The sequence below is a fragment of the Anoplopoma fimbria genome, chromosome 21 (genome assembly GCF_027596085.1).
Source record: "Anoplopoma fimbria isolate UVic2021 breed Golden Eagle Sablefish chromosome 21, Afim_UVic_2022, whole genome shotgun sequence".
Taxonomy (NCBI): domain Eukaryota; kingdom Metazoa; phylum Chordata; class Actinopteri; order Perciformes; family Anoplopomatidae; genus Anoplopoma; species Anoplopoma fimbria.
Genome location: NC_072469.1, coordinates 12,750,698 through 12,766,429, shown reverse-complemented (window position 1 = coordinate 12,766,429; position 15,732 = coordinate 12,750,698). Strand labels below are relative to the sequence as shown.

Genomic DNA, 15,732 nt, shown 5'->3' with positions numbered 1-15,732 from the left:
TGGGTTCTTGCTCATGAAGGAACATGTCACTGTGTCAAAGAGCTCCATTAAAAACACATCAGTGAGCCTCACTGTTGCACACAGAGGTAAATGATCTATGAGGCTTTGAGACACACACTACTTGTTATTAGAAACATTCACTGTGGTTTGGGTCTGAATATGGCATGTATTGACAGAAAATATTAAATATTGCCAGCTTTGTCCTCTAATGTCCATCAAAAATGTTGCAAGTGGACCATATTTATAGCAAGGGACAATACATCATCTTTTTTTTTACTTTTATGAAAATATATTTTTTAAAACAATCAGCCAGTTACTCTACCTCTCGTGACTCCAGTTTGCTTTTAATTCATCTCAATGAGACATTCCTACGTTAATAAATGTCATTATTATTAGATATGAGTTGTTTTTTTGTAAAGGAAACTGCCAAATACACACAGAATATTGGCTATTAGCAGCTATTATCAGCAGGAGCCATCATAATCTCTGCATATTTTTTTGTTAAAGTAATGTTTAACACACTGCAGTGAAAAGCAACTAAATAGACATGACATTCAAATAATAAGCTAAATGAATGTCTCTGCAGTGTGTGTGTGTGTGTGTGTGTGTGTGTGTGTGTGTGTGTGTGTGTGCTACCTGCAGCGGTGTGGGCTGCTGGTCCACCGGAGCGATGAGGACCACCAGCTCGTGGTCGATGCTCAGGTAGCCGAAGACGTCGCACTGCGGCACCGAGACATGAAGACGCAGGATCTGCAGGACGTCGTGGACCGTCACCGGCTGGTTCTTGTTCAACTGCACCCAGGGGTCAGAGGTCACACAGACGGGGAGGGATCAGACAAAGTTTTAAAATGTCAGGAAAGAAAATACTGCATGTTGGGTTCATTTCAGTCAAAACACATAAACCTGCTCTCTGAGCGTAGAACCAGGGAAACAGCCTTTAAACAGGCTCTATAACGCTATTTTCCGGGTGCATATTTTTATCTCAAGTTACAGTTACAACATGTTTACATGTGTTAATGCTCATAATCAGCCTTGTTTTTCTCATCCTGGCTGTCCTGCAGCACCTCTTCTCACCCTCTCTCTGAAACCCTACGTTGTATTGTAGTCAATAGACAAAAACAAGGACAACAATTTGGAATCTATTAAATTACTTCTGAGAAGCAAGGATATTTCATTCTTTAGAAATAAAACTTGTGTTGTGGCACAGCAACAAATCATTTTGAGAATATTCTTTCAAATTTTTGAGGAAAAGCTGTAATACTGAGAGAAAAAAAGTCAGCCATTTAAGAAAATGTCCTAAATTTAGGAGAAAAGTAGTAATATGAAAGTACAATTTGAATATTTGACTTTTCATAACATTATTTCATCATAGTATTTAGATTTTTTTTTTTTAAGAAGATGAGATCGTGATATGTTGAGAACAAAGTAAAATATTATTCATATATATGTTATATTATGATCATTTTCCGTTTCAGTGGCTGTAGCATTTTACTAAGCTGTATTACTATTTGCCTCAGAAATGTGTCTCTGTACTTTTTTGAGTACTTCCTTTATTTTAAAAATCCTCCAAAGAAACAATATAGCTTTTCTTCTTTTCATAAGCATTCATAAAATTATAAACAAAGGTTAAGCAGACCGAGAAGGACTGAGAATGACAGACAGGAGTGTTCATATAAGAGTGTGGGTGGGGCTAAAATCTCTAAATGAAACATTTTCTCCTTAGACTGGAAAATTACTTTGATATCTGGAGGCTGGAATCCCAATGAGCCGCAAGCGTGAGCGTACATCTCCTCAGAGTCGATAACTAGCCTGGCTGGTAGACCTCTCAATCTCTGCCCACGTCTCAGACGTTTCCAGGGCTAATAAGACTTGATGAGGAGTAGGAGGCACATTCAAATCAAGGAGCAAGGGCTGAATAAAAAAATGAACCAAACTATGGATAATATATCCTTTAATATGCATGTGATGTGATGGTGTGGGTGACTGAGTGTGCTAAAAATGTACATAAGGTGTCTGAATAAATGTTACACACTGGCCCTTTAAATCAAGATCTTAAAAACTAATAATATATCACTGTCAATAGAATTTTTAGAGCTTAGAATAGTTTTTATTTATTTTTTATTTCACACATTCCTCTTCCTTGCCAAAACCTGGCTCATACATTACCCACAATGCCATGCAGACAGTTCGGTCAGAGATTAGGATGTGCTATGCTAGTAGCGGCTAATGTAGCCCGCAGCAGAGATGAGCAGAAGGCTACAAAGGTAAGATCACTTTTATCTCTCTGCTCCAGATTTTTTTCATTGTCAACCTTGTAGCCTCAGACCCAGATTTATACAACATTTAAGAACTAAAAACATGGCGCTGACTCACGAGACATCACTTGAGGACGTTTACCAATATATGAATGAATAAAGTGAATAAAATGAATAAATAAGAGATAAATGAATGAAGTGGTGTTTTAAACGCAACCTGTCGCAGAGTAAAGCTGCGACTTTAGTGCAGATACATTTATTTTCTCATGTACCTTCACAGCTGCAGATCACATCAGCTGTGCTTTTGTTTGGTATTAGCAGGCTTAATGCTGAGCCCTCATATGATGTGCTAGTGGATTACAGCCAAGTTGACTGACAGCCAAAAGGGGCTTTGTTGTGTAATTAAGCTAACCGGAATGAGATGCCGGTGGGACTTATTAGCAGCTAACATTTCAGCTTTTAGACATCGGCAGGCCTCAGGCTTTTAGTGCTGTTCAACAGGTCTGGACACACACACACACACACACACACACACACACACACACACACACACACACACACACACAAACAGGGAGGCATGTGAGATGAGGTAAACATCTCTGATTATTTTGTTAAGTCATGTTTTTTTGGGGGTACACCTGTGGAGCAGTATACTGACTTATAGTGTGTATACATGTATACTATATAAAAGGGGATTTTGAATCTACTTAGTTAGTATCCCGATTTTATTTAGATATGATTTAACGTGATCACATCTACTCTTAAATCCTTCCCAAGTCATGAGCCAGAACCCTTGCTGCTGTTGTTTGTGTCGGAGATGTGAAAAACTACTTCTACTTCACAGTATTTGGTCCCTTAAGCTACTATAGTTAAGGTAACAGTACTGTGTTCTTTGTGCAGTAAGGGAACTCTTTGGATTCATAGCTCCACCAAGTGGCCACTTTCTGTAATTACATCTTAGAACACCAGCAGTATCCAGATACACTGCTGAACCTCAGCCCAACCAAGACATGCATATGAATTTTCTGTTAATTTATTAAAGTAAACAGTGAATAGCTGGCAGCTCTGTCACATGAAAAACTGAACTGGGACCTGTTTGTTTGTACCTTAGAGAAAGTGTTCATCTGCTCTTTGTTCCAGAGGATCTGCAGCATGCTGGCACATATCGGACAACAGGCTCCTGGAAAGAGGTCAGAGGTCACGGATTCATTAAATACAACCTCCAGATACTGATGATGTATACACGTCATAAGGAACCCTATTAAAATGGTGATTCTCTGCCAGCTGTGCGCTCACCAGGTGGGGTGACAGGCTGGCAGCCTGGAGTGGAGAGGGGGGGACAGGGAATCACGCTGCACGCAGAATCGGGTGCCACGTCTGACATGGCCCCTACGGCGTGGCAGGCGCCCTCGTAGTCCACGGCCACGCGGTCGGAGAAGGCGTCACACACCGTGTTGTAGGTTTCTCCGTTATGGCCGCAGACTTGCTGAGGCTTCCTGCAGACATCCTGAGAACAGAGCACACACAGCACATCTATAATATATATATATATATATATATATATATGGGGGTGGTTTCTCCCAATAAATCATGATTTAAAGCCTATTTAGGCTTAAATATCAGCCTATTAATAAACTGTAAATAAAAATGTGATTTCAATCCTTCTCAGTGTGTGTGAATAAATCATGTAGACTAAGTTGCACTATCCATCAGAGCAGCCTTAGAAAGACTAAAATAAGAACATCAGGCTACTGTTTCAACATAAACAAATATGTATTTATGTGTTTATATTTATCAGAGACAAAACATAGCACTATCAGACCTGATGAATATTTTTTTGAATTTATGAAGACTTATCTTAAATCTGCATCCCCACATATTTGTAAATATTTGTTATATGTATGTGTATGTATAAATAATTTGAACCATACTAGGGATTGAATGTCACAAAATGTAAGACTCTGCTGCTTACATTTTATAGTCAAGTCCCCCAAATTCAAGGAAGTTTAGTATTAAGAATGCTGGATTACCAGGGATGGGCAAGATATCGATATTATACCAATACTATGGTATGAGACAATGTATGGTTTGGGATTTTAAATATCATAACAGTGTAATATGGCACAATTGTGAACTTTTCCTGGTTTTAAAGCTGCATTACAGCAAAGTGAGTTACAGTTGCATTACAGAGTCATTTTCTGAACTAACCAGACTGTTCTAGCTTCTCTTTCATTTGCCTTTACTCACTAAGTCACTATATCCAAATCACTGTTTATTTATCAAAAATCTCACTCTGTAAATATTTTGTAAAAGCACCAGCAGTCAACCCGACAATATCGTCAAGATATCGATGTATTTGGTTAAAGAATATTGTAATATTTGAATTTTTCCGTGTTGGATTACTATTGTAAATCATCATGGTAATGTTGTCGTAGTCATCCGGATAAGGCCAGGAATAGGACAGATGTAATGGCTGACATGACACGGTGCTGAACAGATGTGTTACTTTGTGTTGGCCTCACTATATGTATAATTCATGATTGGACTGGAAACATAATTAAGAACTAATGAAACAGAGTTGAACACTTTGGGAGCTAAGTGCCAGCGTGGTTGTCAGGGTACCCAGACACAAGAGCTCAACTGCAAAATGACCAGCATCCTTCCTCTGCACTGTCCCACTCCGAACAAGATTACACACCTACACATTTGATCAACACTGAAAGCTGTGCATTAATTTGCCACAAGGTCTGTACTCCACAGAGGCATACAAAAAATAAAGTAACAGCATGGTCAGCAGTGAGTGTCTGTGAGGCTGAAGGCAGCGGTCCCGGTGTGACCCACCTGGCAGTGACCCATGTAGGCCAGGGTTTTCCCGGCCTGCTGCAGCTGACATGGACTGGGGTGGACCAGGCCGTCGGTGTCACAGGCCGGCTCCACGCTGCTCTTATCACAGGCTCCAGGTCGGCCCACGCACTCGTACTGCGGGCAGTCTGACGAGTCACTGAGACACACTCGATACTTCGGGATGCACCTGGAAACACACACAATATGGCTATATGGCTTAAAAATGTTCGCCATGTTTTTAGTTCTTAAATGTTGTATAAATCAGGCTATGAATGCTATTTAAACAAACCTCTCAGTAATAACCTTCAGAATATAGATATGAATGAAACTGTAAAGCTTGTTATGTGTAAGTGCTACTGAAGGGGAGAGTCTGAGGGGAAAAAAAGTGCGTCTAAAGATATGAATAATCACTACAGGTGAAATAGGGAAAAGAATATCTACTAGATTCTGCCATGAAACAAGTTTTCTGAAAGGTTAGGTATAATATGCAAATGAGGCATTATCTAACGGCAACTTTTGGTGAATTTGGGAGAAATCTACAGACGTAAACAGACAAAGCAGTAAAATAAACACCTGAATGTGTCCTCTGGAAGTTTTCTATCTAAATTGACCTTTACCTGTCACGACCCCCCGCCCACAATCCACATCCACACAGTGGAGGAGTGAAAACAACACACACTCAGGAGTATATTTTGCAATAAAAGAGCAAACTGTTTCTATTCAAATACACACAAAGACACCCCCTGCTCTATCACCACGGCAACCAGCGAGTCTCCACACATCTCCGCTCATTAGCGTGTGTGAGTTCAGTCTTTGAACAGAGGGCAGAAAAAAGAGTTTAGGACCTTGTACGCTGGAGGACGACACACGTCATGGTGGTGTGAGAGTGATGGTGGTGATAAACGTCTCCCAGAATGCATCACTGTCACTGAAACATGTAATCATGGCCGCCCAAAGCTTTTCAATCTTACAGTCAACATGATGAGGATAGTGCTGTTGAGACATATAGCTGTATCCAACAAATGAAAACACAAAAGGAACAACGTACTACACCTACCTACAACAGAGTCCTCTCATACTCTTTACTCATTCAAAGAATATGTACATATATTTGATAACACCAGTCACAGAGACAAATGCGTTTGTCTCATTTGTGGTACAACAAGTCAGTCGGAAGAAAGTGCAACGTAGAGTGCCACCTCGCCAAAATCCACGGCGACTTTCAATGGGACTTAACAACTGGTAGCAGACTACGAACTGAGAAGGTAAAAGGAGCTAAATCCAAGCCTTAACAGTCAAGGGTCTATGTTCACCGGAATGAGGATGACAGGCAAATACAGATACAGGGGCCTAGTTAAGTGGAGAACATCCTAACGAACGAGCCTTTCACCTATGGTGGGCTCGTAATAGAGGCAATGACTGCGGTGGCTCACTTTCATTTCGTCAAATCAATTCCCGGAGGAAACAAGGTTGGACTCCCCTGACCTAGGTCTGGGTAGGCCTGTCAAAGCTTCCTAATGAACCGTATAGCTTTTCACTTCTCTGGGGGTAGGTTAGTGTTAGAGCGGAGGATTCCGCTCGGCAGGTCAGAGACGGCTGCTCGCTGTGGGAGGATCTCCTCCCCGGGGCTGGCTGGCCCTCACCTTCCTTCATGTGCGCCGCAACCGAGAAGGGTCCATCTGCATTCTCCCAGGCCCAGTCCCAATGCCCCCCTTATAAGGCCTTAAACCCTGAACCCTCAGGAACTTCACTGACGTCACCTGGTACATTTTGAGTGTGCAAGGCTGTAAAGGCTTGAAATGGTGTAAATATGAATGGGACGGCTCATTGCTGCAACATTTTACATCACGATGACAACGCTGCGTGATGTAAAATGTTGAATATAATTACAAATGCTTTTTGTCTGAGGCTTGTGTGTGTTTCCTTAGATTTATATTCCTGTCAGCATTTAGACCATGAGTGAAGGTTCAAAGCTCGCCGGCGGAGAGTGGGGATGAGGGATGATGAGGATGTGAATGTAATGGAGTAACAAACAGCATACTGATGAAGGTCTTGTGGGGCGGTTAACCCCGCTTATCACCCACGGTAGTGTTGTTCATGAACACGCTAAAGAAGCTCATTGAACGCACTCATGTTTTTGGTGGACGTTGAACTGAATGTATCAGTTTGAAACTAATGAACGTTAACTTGGGAGTTGGTAACTCTCCCAACACTTAATGCTCAATCGCTCGCGCTGTGTTTTATGTATGAGGATTTACGACACCAGGCATGGCTAACTAAAGTCTCAAAATACAACTGGACCAGGGAGCGAGTGTTGGTATCAGGTGTTAACCTCAAGGTCTGACAAGTGAAGCCAATGCTAAAACTTGTATTCTCTCTACTGACCAGCAGGAGGCAACTCTTCTGGTTGCAAAAATAAGTCTGATTATATAGAAGTCTATGAGAAAATGACTCTACTTCTCTCTTGATTTATTCCCTCATTAAATATTGTTAAACATGAGTTTATGGTCTCAATCTCTAGTTTCAAGTCTTCTTCAATACAGCATGATGTTCATTTAGTAAATTATGGTCCATTTAGAGTCAATTAGACCATACAGCAGGGTATCCTTTAGGGCGGGGCTAACTTGTGATTGACAGGTCATTACCAGAGCAGTATATGGCGTCTCTACGTCACTACTGTGTAGTCCAAATATGGTCACTTCTGTTCCATGCTTGCAAAAAAATTGCCAAACTCGAGGCTTCAAAACTGCAGTCCACTAAGGTGACGTCACAGGGGCTAACATTAACCAAGGCAAACTGAAACAATAACTCAGATAGAGACATGGAAGGAGTGGAGAAGAAAATGGAGGGAAAACAGCGGTGCTCAGCATCAGCAGCAGCTCCACCTACCTCTGGTTCCTCTGGCAGGGTTTGTCGGCGCAGGGGTTACTGAGGCGGCACCGGCCGAAGACAAACTGATGGTCCCTGAAACCCATACAGCGAGCCACACAGGCACTGGGATACGTCCGCCCGTTAGAGGCACACACTGGGACAAAGCGGTCCGGACAGCTACAGGGAAGGCCTGGAGGAGAACAGGGGGAGAGGACCACTAGTGTAAAAGAGGAAACGAAACAACAATATTGAAAGACGGACGAATGGACAAATGACCTGAAAGTTTTATTCAACGACCTGCATGTATCTGCAGAAACACACACAGTAGCTCCGAAAGAAGCAGATTTATGGCCTTAATTCTCCCACAACCCACTGAGAATAAGACGGCTGTGACCGACTATATAAACATGCATCGAGCTGACTTTTACAAAAAGGTAAACTAACCTAACACTGTCAAGAACTGTGGTTGTAACGTTAAAGCTTCTTTCAAACACACACACAGACGTACCGGTAAAGTGTCTGCGGTCCTCATCGGAGCTGTCGAAGTCTAGACACTCTCTGGTGGAGCAGATGGTTTCACCGGCGAAGCAGGAGCAGGTATGGCAGTCGATCCTGAAGGACGCTCCATGGCCTGGTGGTAACAACACAAGAACATGACAACACCACGTTACTGTATGCTGACGATGCCATGATTTACATTCCAAAATACCTGGTCTCCAAACTTTAGCCGTGACTTCTCATCTAAATAAAAAATTGTGTTATATGTGTATACATTTAGTACCTTTACATTTTGTTCTCATGCATGATTCATGCTTAATATGAACATGGTATTCTAGCTCAACGCAGTCACCAGAATTTTTTTGTCATTGTACCTTTTGCAAACCATTGAATACGTTAAATGTCAACGTTTCTGACCCAAAAATACGTTTAATAAATATGCTTCATATCATTATCGCAACTTTATGACAATCGTAACAAGGGGTTTCATAATAAGCGCAAAATCAAGGATTAATTTTGGTTTTGCAGGGGACATGAACAGCAGCCTCCTGGGTGAAAGTCCTATGTTTTTTTTACCCTTCCTGCTCTGACTGAAAAACCACACATTGCCAAAGCTTTCTCATGGCAATTGTGATGTCTGGTAACGTATCAATACAATGCATCTGTCCTTGCAACTCTGCCGTCTGTGACTCTTCGATTCCCCCTCCATGGAATCAATAAAGTGTATTTCATCATAAAGAAAATGGGAAATGAATAGCATTGTGATACAAATGGGTTTAAGCCATTTAGTTACAAACCCTACCACTGTTAGTAAATTGTACAGGTAATACATGGGTCAAATAATGTAGCCGTTAGCTGGTGTGACTAACTGACACAACTGGGCAGTGCAGTGAATAAAACACTTCTCATATTTGCAGTTATCAGTAATAATGTATTTATAAAAATGAAAAAATAAAATAACACTTTCATATCAACATTAGAACATTTTTCATTCTATTGTTAACAGATGTATAACATGTTGATGTCATTGTGAGACACTGTGATTTGCCTGATTTTTAGTGCTAAAGAGTGAGGTGTGGGTCAAAAGAGGTAGGATATCAGTTTGAATATGACACATCTGGTGCTATACTGGCTCCCATCTGATAGCAGTGATTTATTACCACCATTACCGACCATTACCATTTCTGTAACATTAATATGAAACTATTAAAAATTCGGGGTAAGCCTCAGGAATATCTGCACCAACCTTCCATCCATTTCTCCTGTTCCACCAGAGAAAGTTAACTTTTTAAAAACCTTCACTTCTCATTTAAATGACTCAGCCTTTGGGTTTGTGTGATTTAATAATAAGTGATTAGAGGAAAACTAATAAATGCAAATAATGAGTATGGCATACTTAATGATGAGCTCCTGTTAATGATGAGCTCCTGTGTGTGACCATAAGTCAGCAATGCTCACTCTTAGGGTAACAACCCACAAATGATTTTGTTATGTCGTAAAATCAGTTGAGGGAAGTCAGAAGTCATGAAAAAAGCTGACATGTAACTGACTTTTTATTCTATGAAAACAAGACTTGTTCTGTTCAGAGAGGGACAATTTTTCACACTTTACCCAGCCCAGTTTATATGAGACATGACAAAGTCCAGCAGAGATGCCGCTGTTTGCACTGCTAGCGCTGTTCCCACCGTTAGCTACTAGCCGCCTGCTCAGCCGTCGCCATTTTGAGAGCAGATTAGAAGCTAACGATATGCTCCCCATTTTGCGTTTAGCGCCTTTAACTTTGCAAATGATGCATTATCTAATGCTAGCTTTTGGTGAATTTAGTCGAAATCTACATATGCAAATAGACAAAGTAAAACAATAAACGCCTAAATGTGTATTTTGAGTGTTTTCTTTATGGTAGTCCGAGAGACGATGCTGAATAGTAAAGTTAAATAGACCAAAACCAATTTTTGCCTGTAGTGTCTCACCCTAATAAATTAGCAAATATTAGTCAACACACTTGTTTTAAAAGCATATTGGTGGAATATGAACTCCTAATGCCACGTTCATACTACGCGCGAAAAAACTTCAGGTGTTGTCCAAGTGCTAGTTGAAGTAGTTATGAAGCGTAATGTGATGAGTGGTTGAGTGGAACTCGTTTCTTCTTAAAAATAGGACTACACAGACTCCCTACTGTGATCCAGGTGAAGCCACCAGCAGTCATAAACACGACCTGCAGCATTAAACCTGGAGGACATTTTGAGTTCACAGACACAACTCATTCATCTTCACTAGAATGTGACGGCTACATCTGTGAATGAATTGATGTGGTGTCTCATTATAATTGGTTGGGCAGAGGTGGTGATAACATAATGACATAATGTGAGGCTGACCTTCTCTCAGACTGAGACTGGATTATTCAGATAATTGCAGACATTAATAATCGTTTTGAATTATGTTTTATGCTACTTCAGTATGTGTTTACAAAATAACATGGGCTCTAAGTCTGGGAATAATTATGACTGGGTAGATGAGTTATATGCATGGTTAAGAGAGTAAGATTTAAGACATCACATTAAGAATAAAAAATATTCAAAAAAAGTATTCTGAAGTGAAGAAGTAATCCACTGTAAACGTAAAAATAAGAATGTAAATGTTTGTGTGTGAACTTCTTCCGTGGGTGGAATAAAAGACATCACTGTTAAAAAGATTGATGATACATGTTTTGGGATTCAGGGTAAATTTTGGAGGACTTTGGTAGATACAGTACGGTGCCAGCAATGGCTGCCAAGGCTCATGGGTAATGTGTTTAGAGCTGTCTACCAAACTAACTAAGTTGGATGCTTTAGGGCGGGGCTACCTTGTGATTGACAGGTCTCTACCACATTGTTATCCAATAGAGTTGTCTGTGGTTTTGTCTTACAACTTTAATCCTTTCTAAATGTGTTTTTTTACTTCATGAAAGTTGAATTGTAACATTTTGGTGGCCTAAAAATGTCTTATTCAGATTCAGGAGATGGCAACGGCAAACACGCTGAACTCGAGGCTTCAAAGAGGCTGTCCACAAACCAGTGAGTGACATCACAGTGACTACATCCACAGCTTGTAAACAGTCTGTGGGAATAATTAAACTAACTAACCTAACCAACATTATTTGGTCATTAAGTGTAGTAAGTAGGGTAATTAGCATTGTTTGTAATTTGAGCAATTTAAAAAAAATAAAGTTTAGATACCTTCCTGTTTTAATGATTATTAAACAGCATTCTGGGTTCCCTTTTATAACCCTCATAAAGTTCATGTGCTCCATATATTAACACGTTGGTTTTATCGGTTGGTTCCATGATGATTCCATCCTACGTAACAGTTAAACCTGGAAGCAAGTCGATGTAAATAAATGCAAACAACTTATCTCTAAGTAAGTATTGTAAATGTGGTAAAAGTGTCCAAATGTAGGAGGAGTGTAATGACTTCATTAATGAGTGTCGTCCAGGGAAATCAGATCACCAACTGTGTCATAATCATAATAATCAGGAGATCTATAAACTCTTTGGACATGCAGAAGGACATGCGGGAGGCCTCACTCTTCCTCTGTCCTCCCACAATGCAGGGCTCGTCAGTGTCAATGCAGGGCATCTCCGCGCAGTTCTCCAGACGCCCGCTAAGACCGCAGCTGCACACCTCGTGGCACCCCGTTGGACCGGTGCGGGTTGGAACCTGGATGCGGGCGTCCTGCTGCACCAGAAACTCGGAGGCCTCGCCCAGTTTACAGCCTGAGGACACACACACACAGAAACACACACGCACACTCAGAATGACCGCCACGCAGCAGACACACAAGCTGCTGAGCCGTAGTGGTAGTTGGTCGTACCTGGCACGCAGAGGAATGGCTGACAGTTGAGTTCGTCGAGGCAGCCCCTCCTGTTGACCTGGCATAAGTGGTTGCTGGGGCAGGGGTTGGGGTTGCATGGGTGGATGACCTCCTCCACGATGCTGTTGCCTAGTGGACTAGGGGCTGTGGGAAGGGGAGTCTTTTTATGTTAGTGACAATGTGAACCCTTAGTGTATTAATTGGGTTTCAAAATAAAAGCCCAATCAGAAGACAAACAGCCCTAGAAAAAAACTGTTCCTGGGGAAATCAGTTTTCAACTGTGTTGTTATAAAGATTTAATCGGTCTCAGACGATGAGGACTCTGGATTTAAGTTCCAAGACGAGCAAGACCACAACAGCATCACTAAACTGCCTGTGCATCGTCTGATTTATTTGTTAACATCATTACTCTGATGATCTCATAGAAACAAATGAAGTTCCCTGCAATAATCCAAAATTTGATGTAAGCCATGTGATTCTTTTTTTTGTGCGATACTAACTTCCAGGTTTGGCCTTCAAAAATACGTCATCCCTGCAGCACTCTTTAGCCAACTGTTCGCTAAAATGTTATGTCAAGAGATGAATAATATCAGTAATGTGTCTCTCAGATTATTCTGCCCCCTGGTGGCCTTAAATCCACATGTGCAATTCACTCACTCATTCACACATTTGGCCTGCATGAGCTTTTGAGGGACTGACAGCTATTTGTTTATAAAATCTTGGGTGGCAATTTTTTTTTTAAAGGTTCCTTTTCAGTAGCAATGCTATATCTTGTTGGTAATTCCATCTGTATCTGAGCCCCCCTACATGTTAGTAGAGGAGAGAATGACCTGCTGACTCACTGAGGTATCTGTGGAGGGGGATGCAGCGTTCAGGGTCATCGATGGGCGACAGCAGCTCACAGATCCTCTCTGGAGTTTGTCCTTCATGTAAACGCTTCCTGTCCCCGCACTGGGTCAGGATGTCCAGGCAATCTGACCTGAGGACAGATAAAGACATAACTACAAAAAAAAACAAGAGCAAGCTTGAAACAAACAATGAGAATAAATCAACATAAAGCAGATCTGAGGTTTATTGGAAAGACTGGGGTCAGATTGAGAGGCTCTGCCCGGAGCAATATGGGAAAAGATGTGTTTGGATATCAGTAGGATTTTTTTATTTTAATTTCAAAAACAATGTGGCTGCGTTCTAATTCATTCAAGGGGAAACTTTATCTATTTTCAACTGTCCGTGTGTCACTTCAGCTCCACCAGTCCTCCGTGGCTCTGTATCGTGCTAATCCCTCCCATTTTATGATTTGATTTAAATCCATCTTGTAACTTCACAACGCTCAAACATTCTGTTTTACCGTGAACTACTTTGCAAAGCAAAAGTTGTAAGGACACTGTAACTTCAGCTTCATCGGAACAATAAGTGTGTTTTTTACTGATTTAGTTGAGCCTTGAGTATTTACATACTTCATCTATTGTCTGTGTTGTTTGTAAAATGTGTTACAGGATGAATACCGTCAACTTTCTTTCTACTGCAAGCCAAACCTCCCAATGGGTATAAATAAGCTGCTGGGTAGTAACAGGATGGCAGTGGACTTACTTGCATATGACACTCCCTCTGGCCTTGCTGTGGCAGGGCTTGATCTGCAGGGAGCAGGCCACGGCCTTCCACATGTCCGGCAGACACTTCCTGATGTCCAGCACCGGGATGTTCATGAACGGCATCTTGATCGTCCCGTTGGACCACAGCTTGATGTCGTTCATGGCGCCCTGGTCCGACTGGACGTTGCAGCTGCGGAACAGCTCCGTCGGCCTGAGGACGGATACGGACGGAGGGAAAACTCTGAGTGGAAAATAATCCCAGGGATGCAAATGCATCGAGCAGAAAGTGAATGAGAAAACCATGGGGCCTGTGCTATATGCTTAAATAAATAGTATGGAGCTGCCAACATAGGGAGGTAATGGGGGAAAAAGCCCCAATTTGGTTCCTCTGCCACATTATAAAACTGATACTCAAGCATACACACTGATCCTTCATTTTAAGAAAATTCTCTCTACTGATCAGGGGCGACTCCCACGGTTGAAAAAAGAAGTCTGATTGTATAGAAGTCTATGAGAAAATGACTCTACTTCTCTCTTGATTTATTCCCTCAGTAAACATTGTAAACATGAGTTTATGGTCTCAATCTCTAGTTTCAAGTCTTCTTCAATACAGCATGATGTTCATTTAGTAAATGATGATACATTTAGAGTCAAACAGACCATAAAGCAGGGTATGCTTTAGGGCGGGTTTACTGTGGTTGACAGGTAGCGTCTCTACAGCACTCCTCCGCATTCCAAATATGGTAAATCCATTCAATGGCTACAAAAAAACAACATGGCGACAGCAGTAATCCAAGATGGTGACGGCGAAAAATCTGCAAACTCAAGGCAACAAAACGTCAGTCTACAAACCAATGGGATACGTCACAATAACCATTTCCACTTCTTATATACAGTCTATAGTTTTAGCCCACACAGGCTGTAAATAGCTTTAGTAATTTAAAAGCCGATTCCTCACTGATCAGAACCTTTGTCACTAAGAATCATTAGACCATATTCATTATTTATCTATTGACACCTTCGCAATGGATGAAATGATTAAACGTATTGCTGCCTAATGAGGATGTCACCTCTCTGTAATATTCTTGACGTGTTTTCTCCACAATTATTTTGTTTTTATTTTTCTATTAGAATCAAAAATGTATACAATAAAGTAGCCAGCTTGACTTTATTGAGTAACCAGCTGTTTGGCCTGCAGCCGTCAAATACATCCGCTGATGTCGCCACTGACTCATGAGTGAGTCATACAGTACAGGGAGAGAGTGGTGCGCTGACGGATAAACGTCCCTGTTTGCTGCTGTCTAAGCCACGGTCCAGCAAGACTGGAGCAAACAACCACGTAATCCCGCTCAAAGACGTTCACTCATGTTAGTGTGACAGAAACATACTGGAGGAAGTCTTAAGGAGATCGTCCACCGTGTAAGGGGCTGTTTTCCTCTTCCACCGCACCAGGAAGTGTTTTGATGTCTGATTGGTGGGTTCGGTCTCAAGTGACTCAGCTAATTGGTGGTTTGAAGGGAGAAGGTTTCTTGCCCGAAGTTCTGGGTGTGGTTCCACCATTCCATTTGCTCCTGATGAGTGGATGCCTTGTTTATCTTGCAGCCTCCCTGTGTGTGTGTGTGTGTGTGTGTGTGTGTGTGTGTGTGTGTGTGTGTGTGTGTGTGTGTGTGTGTGTGTGTGTGTGTGTGTGTGTGTGTGTGTGTGTGTGTAAAGCCCTTGGTCTTTAACTTTATTAACCCCAAAAATGGTCAACCATGGTTTTTCTTCTCAAACCAGAACTAAGTGCGTCAATCAGCTGATTCTTGTTAAGGGCTACTCACTA

General features: G+C 41.5%; 1 protein-coding gene across 2 annotated transcripts in view; it reads right to left on the bottom strand.

Moving 5' to 3' along the window:
• The window catches only part of reck (reversion-inducing-cysteine-rich protein with kazal motifs), a 59,322-nt gene that overhangs the window by 9,414 nt on the left and 34,176 nt on the right, over nt 1-15,732 (bottom strand). For both annotated transcript variants that reach the window (XM_054623167.1, XM_054623168.1), the window contains exons 11-20: nt 13,909-14,121; nt 13,161-13,297; nt 12,319-12,462; nt 12,032-12,220; nt 8,479-8,601; nt 7,989-8,160; nt 5,097-5,286; nt 3,552-3,762; nt 3,362-3,435; nt 637-792 (exon numbers count right to left, since the gene is read on the bottom strand). In XM_054623167.1, coding sequence (XP_054479142.1) covers nt 637-792; nt 3,362-3,435; nt 3,552-3,762; nt 5,097-5,286; nt 7,989-8,160; nt 8,479-8,601; nt 12,032-12,220; nt 12,319-12,462; nt 13,161-13,297; nt 13,909-14,121 — 1,609 coding nt within the window. The remainder of the gene's footprint in view (nt 1-636; nt 793-3,361; nt 3,436-3,551; nt 3,763-5,096; nt 5,287-7,988; nt 8,161-8,478; nt 8,602-12,031; nt 12,221-12,318; nt 12,463-13,160; nt 13,298-13,908; nt 14,122-15,732) is intronic.